The sequence below is a fragment of the Rhinatrema bivittatum genome, chromosome 8, assembly GCF_901001135.1.
Source record: "Rhinatrema bivittatum chromosome 8, aRhiBiv1.1, whole genome shotgun sequence".
Classification (NCBI taxonomy): domain Eukaryota; kingdom Metazoa; phylum Chordata; class Amphibia; order Gymnophiona; family Rhinatrematidae; genus Rhinatrema; species Rhinatrema bivittatum.
Genome location: NC_042622.1, coordinates 172,411,028 through 172,424,273, shown reverse-complemented (window position 1 = coordinate 172,424,273; position 13,246 = coordinate 172,411,028). Strand labels below are relative to the sequence as shown.

At 44.1% G+C, this 13,246-nt stretch overlaps 1 protein-coding gene across 30 annotated transcripts in view; it reads right to left on the bottom strand.

Moving 5' to 3' along the window:
* RPH3AL (rabphilin 3A like (without C2 domains)) overlaps positions 1 to 13,246 on the bottom strand; it is a 262,037-nt gene that overhangs the window by 113,293 nt on the left and 135,498 nt on the right. For 29 of the 30 annotated variants that reach the window (XM_029611428.1, XM_029611443.1, XM_029611421.1 and 26 more), the window contains one exon: positions 6,359 to 6,445. The exons of the other annotated variant lie outside the window; for it this stretch is intronic. In XM_029611428.1, coding sequence (XP_029467288.1) covers positions 6,359 to 6,445 — 87 coding nt within the window. The remainder of the gene's footprint in view (positions 1 to 6,358; positions 6,446 to 13,246) is intronic. 30 annotated transcript variants of the gene reach the window in all.

The following is a 13,246-nucleotide window of genomic DNA, read 5'->3' as shown; positions in this document are numbered from 1 at the left end:
AATCATTCAGCTGAACACCAAAATGTTTATCTTATTGGGAGTGGTGTCCCGGAGCATAGAGCAATCATGTCCTCACTCTCACACCACATCACATGACCTCCCCAATTATGTTTTTTTATGAATGGTTTTTGGACCTCATGGGCTACAAATTCTTTTACATAAATACAATAGCGGGCTGGACTGTGGAAACATCTTAAACATAAAAGTCATGAGCACTGGCTAAACTGAAAACTAGTAAATACAGCCACCAGTACCCAGTGGTTAATGGCATCATTACCTTCTCTACTGCCTGCTCACTGCCTTTTCTCCCCTTCCCTCCAATATACAGCATGTGGCTTTCTACATATTTAACAATTAAGATAAAGCAAGGCGACTAAGTGCCAGATAAGAAAAAACAGAGTAGGCAGATCAATATGCTGCAGAGGCAGCACACATAGATCCTGGGTGGGAGGGAAGGAATCCCGGGCGTCACACAACAGAGACACCTGACCAGACTCAGGATGTAAGTAAGTGACTGTGTTGCAGAGGAAGCTACTGACCATGGCCCACAGCCAAGGACTGGATGCTGCAGTGGCTGGCTCAGAAGGGAGATTAAAATGATCTTTAAAAACAAGGAAGGAATTAATGACTCGGGGCTCGTCTGATTCAGATCTCTTCCAATATGGGAAATTCCCAGCCCATGTTGGACCATCTTCCCTAAATGGGACCCCGACTGATCCCCAGAGAATGAGACAGACTGAATCAATGTATGAATACTTTTTCAGAGAGTTTTGAAAAAGCAACAAGCAACTCCAGAATTACAAATATATATAGCAAAGCAGCCGCCGGAATACGTTGTCATTGGGATATAAATGAATTCACCCATTACCATCAGTAAAAAGAAAATACATATTCTGTGGGATAAACTGGTATACAAGGGTGTCACGATGGGTTCCTGATCTCACTGATGATCCAGTGAGGACAGGAAGAGGGATTTCGGCATGCTGGAAGGAGTCACAGCACCTATCTTGCTGCCTCGCTAATAAGCGCACTCTTCTGTGCTCATCCAAGGAATTAAGTCTGATAGCTCAGGAAGTTAAGCCAGAGAAGTCTGTGTGGGAAAACTATGCCCACTTCATTTCCTACTTTTCTGCTGTCTGAAACCATGGACAAGCAACGAAATAGTTGCCACAGCAGTTCTACAAGCAATAAATAGCCTGCAAAGGCCTGGTTGCCAACTGTCAGTAAATTTACTTACAAATCAGTTAAAAAAAAAAAAAAAAAAAAAAGCAAAACCCGACATCTATAAAAATAATTTTATGTCAGTAACAGTGTGAGAGCGATGGGTCCTGGGTACCTGGATCTACCTCAGCACAGGGAATTCAGCCCTAGTTTACAAAGCAGGCTTGGGCACACACATTTATGCCTGCTTGGGAACAGGTGTAAACGTGTTGCCATACATTTAAACACACACACAGACACACACACACACACACACCCCTTCAAATATCCAAACTGTGCATTCAAATGGTTTTCCCACCCAGCTCTGCTCCTGGGAATGCCTCTCTCAAATAAGCATAAATGCATGCAGGAAATCGCTTCCACGTATCCTTTTCCAGTATGCAACTCTCAGGGAACTTTTCATAAAGCCTAGTTACACACGTCAATGCTTTCGGAGAAAATCCCCAGTAAATTCAGCTGTGCAGGAAAACACATGTCCCCAGAAAGGTTAAGCTGTCAGTAAAAATCACTTCAGAAGTTGATAACCTTGGAAAACGAGTCAAAAATGCAAAAAACCAAACAAACAAAAACAAAAAAACATTTATATTTTTTTACATCTTTTGAGCCACTCAAAATTAGCTGAAAATAAAATGTGGGTCAAGTCGGACCACTCTCCTAGCACACGGCAAACATTTTTCCTCTTTTCTGTTAGCATGAGAAGTGTTACAAAGTTCTGAGGGTGCACAGAGCCCCACAGTCACTGCTGGACAGACTCAGGGCCATGGGAAGGGTTATGAGGGAAGAGCTGGAAATTATGGGCTAAAATGAATAGTGTAAATCTATTACAATGTGACAGTTCAAAGAAAAACACAGAAGTTTAATAATCAGCAAGAGACTCCAATTCTACTGCAGGATGTTTAACACAGCGCTGGTATCTAAGCAAAATGCTGAACGTACTGCAAGCTCGAAGGCATTCATTGTCATGAAACAGCCAGAAAGTAATTGCAGCGGCTCTGTGACAATGGAACAACTCCCTGGGTATCAAAGTTCAATACAACATTACCATCCCATTCTTATGCAGTGCACCACCATCTGTTAAACCTGACTTACCCACCAACTGCCAAGATTTGCTTTAATATTACAAAACTCAATTACCCGTTGTTTCTGATGGGACTTTTTGTTTCTACAACAAAAAAAAGGTGGAACACAGACATCTGTGGAAATTACTACAGCAGGACCCCTCTTATGGATGAGTTACCTCTACAAAGTCTGCTACTGTAAGGTCGTCCTGTATGGCTTAAAGTTGTCATTTCAAGGCTGAGATCCAGTGGGGAGAATTTTTAATGTTTTTACTTCTTGCAGAACTCTGGTCTGAGCCACACAGGGGGGGGGGGGGGGAGATTTTCAAGTTACAAGAAATGCAATCAGACACCAAGAAAACGTGGCAGAAAAAAACAGAGAAAAGCCACTGGCTTGATTAAAAAACAAACAAACAAAAAAAAAACAGCTTCCAAGCACACCTTGATGTTGCCTGCACATAATACACCCTACAAGCTCCAGGAGGCGGCTCGCTTTGTCACAATGCAAGCGTTGAGAAGAACACTGATAGTACACGAGAGAGACTGAGATGTTACCTGTCATAGCCTAAGAGTGAGGTTCATTCCTGTCAGGATTTGCACAAAACTAACCAACCTGAAGATGTAACCTCTAGGGAGAAGCTAAATTAAGCAACACACAGTGACTAGACACAGAGAATGCCCTGCAACCCAGTCACCTGTAAAGAAGAAACATTCCCTGTGCTCCCCCCTCCCCTCCATTGCTTTACTAATGAGAATCTAATTTGGCCTGTCTGCCTTGGGGGGTGGTCTCTGCCCCGATGAAGGTTAGCAGGATAGCTTCGAATAACTCTAAAACAGAGGGGTTGGTATCAGTAAAGATGGGGTTGATTTCTCAGGGGGGGGGGGGCCCGGTTTTGGATGGTTCCATCCTTTCCTTAGAGCCCAAGGCTCAGAGGCCGATATTCAGTGCCACTCAGCCGGGTAAGTTCAGACTTATGCAGCTAAGTTGAGAAAGCAACAAGGAAGGCTGTCTAACAACGCCGTGGAGGCAACAGAATGAGAATTAGAAGCCAAGATGTCAAATTTTGATCCTTTATTGGAAACTTGGAATCTTAAAACCGCCCGACTCAGGCCGAGTTTCGCCCTCTGTCTATGGGCTGCATCAGGGGCTATGACACAAAAACATACATAAATCAAATAAATAATAAATATAAACACATTTTATATGTTATAAGCCATGTGTTTATATTTATTATTTATTTGATTTATGTATGTTTTTATGTGTCATAGCCCCTGATGCAGCCCTTAGACAGAGGGCGAAACTCGGCCTGAGTCGGGCGGTTTTAAGATTCCAAGTTTCCAATAAAGGATCAAAATTTGACATCTTGGCTTCTAATTATGCAGCTAAGTGACACTATTTCAATATTCAGCCGTATTCAGTGGCCACCTCTTAGCCAATAAATTAGAGGCAGATTTTATAATCCGCGCAATTTCTGCGCAGCGACACATCCTGGCCTTCCCCAGTTCCCTAACCCCCTACCTATACTCCCTCCCTCTTCTCCTCTCCTCCTTCCTTTTTTTTTTTTTTGTTGTACAACTTACTTCAGGGCCCAACCTGAAGTAAGTTGCACGCGCCGGCCGCTGGTGTGCAACTCTTTGGGACAGCATTCAATCTATTTATTTGTTTATTTATCGTGTTTTGTATGTCGTCATTCGGTTTCGCCATCATAACGGTTTACAGTTATCGGGAAATGTGTTAGCTGAACATCATCACATCAAAGCGGTTTACAATTTCCCTTCAAGGAGGCCTGGCGCTTGTGCGTGTACTGGGCTTTACGCACGTGGCCCTTTCAAAATTCGCCCGGTGAGCGCAAGGCCCGGCCACGTGCGTATGGCTTTTAAAATCTGGGCATTAACTAGCTAAGTGAGGGGCGGGATGAGGGTGTTTTACTTATCCAGTTAACATAGGGAGATTTACTAAGCCACGATAAGACTATAACACATGATAAACAGCATTTATCACATGCAAAGTGCTATATAATGCACGATAAACCCATATATTGGCGATATCACACAATATTTTGTTAAAAAATCCACTCCTATTGAAATTAGCTGCTTTGCATGCATAAAATTTACTAATGAATGTAAAGCAGCTAATGCATAGGCAATTCTATGCTAATAATATAACATAGCTTGCCACAGCTGCTCTATTTGCCAAAAACTTTGCTACAACTCATAAGTCATAGTTACTTTTTTTGGTGGGAGTGGCGTGATAATGTACATCTCAGTGCTTCCGTGCTGAAATTAAAGGGCCGGGGGGGGGGGGCCCAAAACGCACCCCCTCCCTTTCAATGAGCCAAAATACCCTCTGGTGATCTATGCAGACTCCCATCCATTCACCCTCCCACCGCCTGTTAAGACAGCCCCACAATACAAAAAGGAAGATAAAAAAAACTTAATGCCACATGGTGATGCCCTGACCCCTTCCCAAAGCGTATTTCCCCCAGTTCTACCCCCCCACCCCGAGAGCTTCCTACTCCCTGCCCCCAGACCTCCCCCCATACTTTATCACAAGTGCCTGATATTTAGTGGCGCCCCTCCTCCCCCCGGCCACATCTTTCTCTGTCTCACAGCTGCAAATGGTTGGGCAAGCCTTAGTAATTGTACAGTGGATTACTGTAACTGTTTGTAGGGCTCCCTGAAGGGAACACATTTCACAGATACTGGCTAAACCTCAGCGGCTCCCAAACCAATATCAAGCACAATTTGCCAATAATTCCGGGAATAGGAAATCTCCATAGCTTCTGCCTGCAGAAGACGCTCCGTGCTTTTCATGCAGTCTGAATTTGTTTGCTAGCAAGACTGCTTCAGTAGCGTACCTGTACTCAAAGTGCCAACAAATGCCAAGGAAATGGGAGCGGACGTGGCTTTTATTTCTTTTCACCGGATGCAATATGGGCTCCCGTGCAGCGCACGCCTGCTGGAGAGGGGACTGCTATGCTCCTGCCCATGACTTTCCTGGCTAGGGCCACACTTGTGCTTGTGACAGCTTTTCCTCTCCTCAGCGGCCAGGTCTGTATGCGCCCTCTCGTCAGACTCAGGTCACAAATGGGAGGGCGGGGAGGGGTAAGGGTGCTCGAAGTGACTTCTTTAGCTCACTGACTTGATTCATCGCATTTCCTTGAAAACATCAAAGTGGTATAGAAAACTAATAGGATAATACAATAAATAAAGCAATAAAATCATTTGGTGCTTTCAAAAATAAATCATTTTAAGCAGCGTGTCAGGAGAGCTGCAAGGCTGGGAGAAGAGCAGGGTACGACTCTGCCCACGTGGATATTTGATCTCTAACTTTGGTTACGAGTCCTCTTCAGAACATCCAAGAGCAGCCAAAGGGCTGCATGACTGGGATCAGCCACGTGGGGCACCTGCCATCCAGCTATAATTCAGGGGAAGTTTCGAGGAGCTTTCCATAGGGTCGATGAAATTGTAAAAAGGCTACCAAGTGACTGAACAGTTGTGTCACATGTGACACAACAGGAGACCTAACTAGGATTCCCCCCTGCAGTGCCACCAAGCCACCCTCTGGCTGACAATTAAGTTTTAACGAGGATTTCACATGAATTAATTATATACATACTTTTCAGTCACTATTCTTAAGTGCATGCATCCATCACAGTCACAGATTTATTTACTGCCAATTAAAGGAATATCAAGGGGCCCGAATCACAGAGGAGGAGGAGGAGAAATCACTGGACTTTCAGCTTCCTACATTTAAATTCTGAGCCCATGGCATTACTACACAGCAGTAGTCCGATCTCACCAGGCTGAATTCGGCATCCCTTACTAGTGCTCTGGAATACATCTTCTCCAGAAAGCACATATGGATCCTCACTTGCCTCCGCTAGGATTCTTCATCGCTGCCAAGCCACCTATGGTAGGCTACTCCCTATCCATTGCCTCCCCCCTCCACCCGGAATCTCGATGGCAGCCCCAGCTCAAGCAGAGCTCCGCCACTGCACTTTCACAAAAAAAACACCATGCATTTGTTCCCCATCTCCAATACAAGGTCAATGCACCACTGCAAAGGACTACTTTACCTCCCTCCGCTCGCTGCAAATTTTGCAGAGCCACAGGGGTCGCTTCTGGTTGCCAAAGGTTTCAATTCCACATTTGGTGCAAACTTTCTAAAAAGAAAAGAGAAAAGGCAGAGAAAAACACAAAATGTAAAAGCCCTTTAAATGTCAACTCATTCATCAAAAGCATCTAATACTGTAAATTCATTTCTCAGTAAGTGCCAAGGCTCCCCAAGCAACCACCTCCCCAACCTGATGCATTAAATGGGACATGGCAATTACCAGACACCTTACAGTGTTTCTCTAGCTCCATACTTTATACCCGTTTGTAACCGATTCTGATCACCTTGAAACTGCAAAACTCTTTTACGTCATGTACAACCCAGTGCGGTTCAATGAAACCAGAGCCGCTCAGAGTCTGATTCCTGTCACTTTAAGAAGCATATCACTTAATCTCCATAAATGCCATTATCTGTATTAAATTCCAGGTCAGTAACCATGGAGAAAGAATTCTTCCATACAGAAGCAACACGAAACCAAGATTATCTTAAAAGCCATTTCAAACATTTCTAGGGGGGTGGAAAGACGCAAGTGCCAACTCATTACAGAAATGCACACCTACACACATCTTAATGATAAGCACATGTGGAGGAAGCAGAGGCTCCAGCTCACAGATGGGTAAACTTGTAAACAACATTTTGCAAACCAGTTTGCCAAACCCACAAAAGGTTTGCAGGTCTGAATTAGTTTGGTGAACTTTAAAAATAAATAAATAAATAAAAGTCTGATGTAGATTCCTGGAACTGGCAAAATTCCAGAGTTGAAGCAGATTTGCTGGGGAGTCTGCAGCACACAGATTTAATGCAAAATCTACGGAAAATATGAAATGAATCTGGCCAGACTTCCCTAATTTGCTGATGAAATTTGTCAGTGAATCTAGGGAGAATAAAATATGATATTAGAATGCCTCTGTATTGAGCCATGGTGCATGTGCATCCAGCACACAAGCCTTGTGTGCTGGATGCTGTTTACCCCCACCTCAAAAAAAAAAAAGTCATAGCAGAGAAGGGCAAAAATATGATTAAGAGAGATGGGTTCAGCTCCCCTATGATAAGAGGCTGCACAGGTTAAAGCTCTTTAGCTTGGAAAAGAGATGGCTGAGAAGGGAAATGAAAGAAGTTTATAAAACCATGAGTGGGGTGGAATGGGAAGATAAAGGACCTTATTTACCCTTTCCTATAATACTAAAACATGGGGACACTCCATGAAACTAGCCACCAGCAGATTTAAAAGCTGTTGGATCTGTTGCCAGAGGACATGGTCAAGGTGATGAGCATAGTGGAATTTAAAAAAGGACTGGACCAAGTTCTGGAGAAAAAGGTCCATAAAACATTATAGGCCAGGTAGACTAAAGAATGCTATGCTTAATCCTGGAGTGCGTGACAAGAAACATCTACTTTTTGAGATCGGCTGGGTACTTGTGACCCAGGCTGGCTACTGCTGGATACAGGATGCTGGGCTTGATGGATCTTGGTCTGACCCAGCATGACATTTCCACATCCAGCCAGGCTGAAATTTGCCTGGTTCAAATTTGATTTGGTCCAGTCCTTTGCTCACGTTCATAGATTGGTTGTGTGTGTCCCCTAATACCTCATTTTCAAAATGTATGGTCCCCTTATCTACAGTGGAGGAGCAGCTTACTGCCGACAGTGACTTCGATTAAGAGCCTGAGGCCACCTCTACCCTCGTCTGGTCAACATAATGACACTCCGATGACTTAAGTACACTGCATCCAGCACCGTGGTTAATTTAATTTGATTTATTGGGTTATTTGATCATTTTCCCATCTTGGTTACATTGATATGCAACATTGTATGGCAATGTTATATGCTTGCACAAGTTTGTACAACTTAACATTCATATAATATGTTCAATAACATTTAAATTAAAAAAAAAAAAAAAAGTTCTATTCTCTCCCCCCCAAAAAATAAATATTTCAAAAGAGCAGAATTTTCAAATTACACCCAATAATTAAAACTAGTAAGGATTTAAAAATCTGCTCTCCATACCTGGGATCCAATTTCCAGTCACCCTGAGACTGTCGAGGATTGGGGAGGTAGGGCCACAAAACAACATCTTCTTTCTCACACACATGCACAATAACACATTCATTCTCTCACACACTCCCTTCTCTCTAACATACACGGGCTGTTTCTCCCTCACCGATACATTATGGAGCCAATGCAATAAATCAGTGTGGAAAACGGATGCTCAGTGTTGAGCACCTGCTTTCCTAACGCACGCCCAGCACCTCTCCTGGGTGCACGATCGAATATTTAAATGAGGGGTCACACTGGCAAGAAGGCACTAGGCACAAATGCGTGAGAGAGGTGGCTGTCAGTGGGTTAGGAAAAGGGATGCTCATTTTTACGAGTGTCCCTTTTCCTAACCTGACCACTGGCACACTTTAAAAAAAAAATTTTTTTTAGTTCCTCCGACTTAATATCATCACGATATTATTGATGTACAGAAAAGCAGTATTTTCTACTTTTCTGTACACTTTTTTGGGCTGCTCAGAAATTGGGAGGCGTTTATTTCTGAGGGTAAAAATGTGTGGGTCAGGCACACTTTTTTATTTTTATTTTTTATTTTGGGAGAATAGCTAATAGCCTCATCAAAATGCATTTGCATGTGATGAGCGCTATTAGTTTCATGGAGGGTGGGGGGTGGGGGGGGGTGTTGTTGGATGTGCATTTTGGACGCACTAATCCCTTTATAGAATATGGGTTTGTGGACGCATGTCCAAACATGGGTTAAACAGTGTGCTCAGCTGAGCACACTGTATTGCATTGACCCCTATGTGTGTGCATGCCTATATGTGACACATAGGCTCTCACAGGCACAAAACATACACAAACACACAAGCTATCACACAGACACATTCACAGGCATACAGGTTCTCACACAGTCACACACACATACACGGGCTCTCATACAGACACACATGCACAAACAGGCTCTCAGACACACAGGCTCTCACTCATTCACATATACATACAAGCTCACACACATGGTCTCCTGTTATCATTGGGCCGGGGTGGGATGAGCTCCACCATGGTCCCGCGAGCCTCCTGTCCTGCTGTCTTCAGGCCATGGTGGGATGAGCTCCACCACGGCCCTACAGGTCTCCTATGTTCGAGTCGTACAGCCGACCAATTTTCCTGCTTGGGTGGGGGGGGAGGGGGGGGGAAGCAAAAGCTGTGCACGGGAGTGCACGCATGCATGCCCATACACGGAAGACAGGCCTCTCCTCCATCACTAGCGCTCTCTCCTTTGGCCGCTGGCTAGTTAGGCTCCGCCGGCGGCCCGCAGCCTCTCCAGGTGTGCCGCCCCACATCAAATGTACGGTATGCGCACCTGGTCGTGCCAGGCCTGAAATAACATGCAAAAAAAGACCAAATTGTTCATCCAGTCTGCCTTGCAAGCTTTTTATGGTAGTAACTGCCATTCTGTGCAGGTTACACCCAAGCCTTATGTTAAGGGTAGTAATTGTTGCTCTGTGCTGTAGCCTTATGTTAAAGGTAGCTGCGTATGTCATGTAGTGCTATAGAAATGTTAAATAGTAGTATTTATTTATTTAGGCATTTTATATACTGTCATTCCATGTATAGATTACATAAGAACATAAGAAATTGCCATACTGGGTGAGACCAAGGGCCCATCAAGCCCAGCATCCTGTCTCCAACAGTGGCCAATCCAGTCTACAAGTACCTGGCAAGTACCCAAACACTACGTAGATCCCATGCTACCGCTGCCAGCAATAGCAGTGGCTATTCCTCAAGTCAACCCGGTCAATAGCAGCCAATGGACCTCTCCTCCAAGAACTTATCCAAACCTTTTTCACACCCAGCTACATTAACTGCACTAACCACATCCTCTTGCAACAAATTCCAGAGCTTAATTGTGCGTTGAGTGAAAAAGCAAAATTGCTTACCTTGTAATAGGTGTTATCCCAGGACAGCAGGATGTAGTCCTCACATATGGGTGACATCACTGACGGAGCCCTATTGCGGGAAAACTTTCTGTCAAAGTTTCTAGAAACTTTTGACTGGCCCTGTGAGGCCACTGAGCATGCCCAGCATGCCATGATATTCTCAGCCACAGGGGTCTCTCTTCAGTCTCGTATGTAGCAATAAGCTTTAGCAAAAATAAAATAATAAAAGGTATGAGACCCAACTCCGCGGGGTGGCGGGTAGGTTTCGTGAGGACTACATCTTGCTGTCCTGGGATAATACCCATTACAAGGTAAGCAATTTTGCTTTATCCCAGGACAAGCAGGATGATAGTCCTTATATTTGGGTGATTAGCAAGCTACAGGCTGAGTCATTTTGTAGTGAAGCAATAGTGAAGTACTGTTGGTGAAAATGAGGCAGCCGAAGATCACAGCAGGTTGGATGTAGAAGGAGCTGGGATTAAACTGGAAACAAGTTCTTTAAGACAGATTGTCCATAGGCTGAATCTTGTAGTCCTTCTTTGTCCAAATAGTAATGAGCTGCAAATGTGTGATGAGAACTCCATGTTGCTGCTTTACATATGTCAAGGATTGGCACTGAACGATAGTGTACTACTGAGGTTGACATTTCCCAATACTGAATGTGCCTTCACTCGCCCTTGGAGAGGAAGGCCTGCTTTTCCATAGCAAAACTGTATGCAATCTGCTAACCAGTTGGATAGAGTATGTTTACCCACTGCTTTTCCTGGTTTGTTTGGATCATAAGATACAAAGAGTTGAGTGGATTTCCTGTGGACTGCAGTGCGGTCTAAGTACAATGCTAGCACACATTTACAGTCCAAGGTATGTAAAGCCCGTTCTCCTTGGTGAGAATGAGGCCTTGGAAAGAATGTCGGTAAAACTATGGATTGGTTCAAGTGGAATTCCGTAACTATTTTGGAAAGGAATTTTGGACGTGTACAGAGAACCACTCTGTCATGTAAGAACTTTGTGTAGGGTGAGTACGTGACAAGTGCTTGTAACTCACTAACCCTTCTAGCCGATGTAATGGCTATGAGGAAGATAGTCTTCCATGTGAGAAATTTGAGATCTCAGGAATTCATGGATTCGAAAGGAGAATGCATGAGTCTTGTTAAGACCAAATTCAGGTCCCATTCTGTGGCAAGTGGCCGAATTGGTGGTTTAAGTTGAGTTAAACCTCTCATAAACCTACTGACAAGAGGTTGTATGGATATTGGTGCATCTCCCATCTTGTTATGGTAAGCTGAGATTGCACTTAAGTGTACTCTTACAGATGAAGTCTGGAGACCAGATTCTGAAAGATGGTATAAGTAGTCTAGTAAAGAAGTAGTGGGGCAGGTGAAAGGATCTATACTCTTTTGCCTGCACCACAAAGTAAACCTTTTCCTGCACCACAAAGTAAACCTTTTCCATTTGGAGGAATAGTTCTTTTGTGAGGAAGGTTTACGTGAAGCTATAAGCACTTGAGATACATTAGTTGAAAGATTGAGTGGTTGTACGATCAAGCTTTCAACATCCATGCTGTCAGGGATAGGGATTGAAGGTTAGAATGGTGCAACCGACCCTGATCCTGAGTTATGAGAGTGAGAGCTACTCCCAGACGAATTGGATCCCTGACTGAGAGGTCTAGAAGTGTGGGAAACCATACTTGTCGAGGCCAATACGGGGCTATGAGTATCATGGACTCCTTGTCTCGTTGTAGCTTCACTAGAGTTTTGATTATGAGCGGTATTGGAGGATACACGTATAGTAGGCCTGAGTTCCAAGGGTGAGCAAAGGCGTCCTTTCTGGCTGGTTTTTCTGTTTGTGTAGGGAACAGAATATGTCCACTTTGTGATTCAGGTGTGACGCAAAGAGGTCTATTGTTGGTTGGCCCCAACGCTGAAAGATCCTGGTTGCTACTGAGGGATCCAGGGACCATTCGTGTGGTTGGAATTGACGACTGAGTCGATCCGCTAGCACATTTTGAATGCCTGCCAGATAAGTGGCCCAGAGAAACATTGAGTGTGTTAGGGCCCAGTCCCAAATCTGTGCAGCTTCTTGACAAAGGAGATACGAGCCCATACCTCCCTGTTTGTTGATGTACCACATGGCTACTGTGCTGTCCGTTTGGATTAGAATAGTCTTGTGTGAAAGGCAGTCCTTGAACGCATGTAGCGCATAACGTATAGCTCGAAGTTCCAGAAAATTTATTTGAAAAGTTGCTTCGAGCTTTGTCCAAGTACCCTGGGTCTGGAGATTGTCTATGTGAGCTCCCCATCCCAAGGTGGATGCATCTGTAGTTAAAGTTATCTGTGGGACTGGTTTGTAGGCCCTTGCGCAAGTTGTCCTTGTTCGCCCACCGTAGTAGAGATGAACGTAGCTGGTGGATGATTTGGATTGGAGAATGTAGTGGTTGAATGACTTGGATCCATTGTGATCTTAGAGTCCATTGAGTTACTCTCATGGCTAATCATGCCATAGGAGTGACATGAACTGTGGAGGCCATGTGGCCTAGTAAGGTTAGAAACTGATGAGCTGTCGCTTGTTTCTGTGAGTAAATGGAGCTTGCCCAGAGGGAAAGTGTGTTTGCCCGATCCTCGGGTAGAAAGGCTTTTGATAGGATAGTGTTCAAGTCTGCACCTATGAATTGAAGTAGGTGAGATGGGATTTTTGATAGTTGATGAGAAAACCCATGGAGTGAAGTAGAGAAATTGTTCGACTGAGAGAAGTGAGAGCTCCTTGTTGAGATTGACTTCTGATGAGCCAGTTGTCTAAATATGGAAATACATGGACACTTTCCTTGTGCAAGTGATCTGCAATTACTGCCAGACATTTTGTGAATACTCTGGGAGCAGAGGCAAGTCCGAATGGCAGAACTCTTTATTGGAAATGTTGAT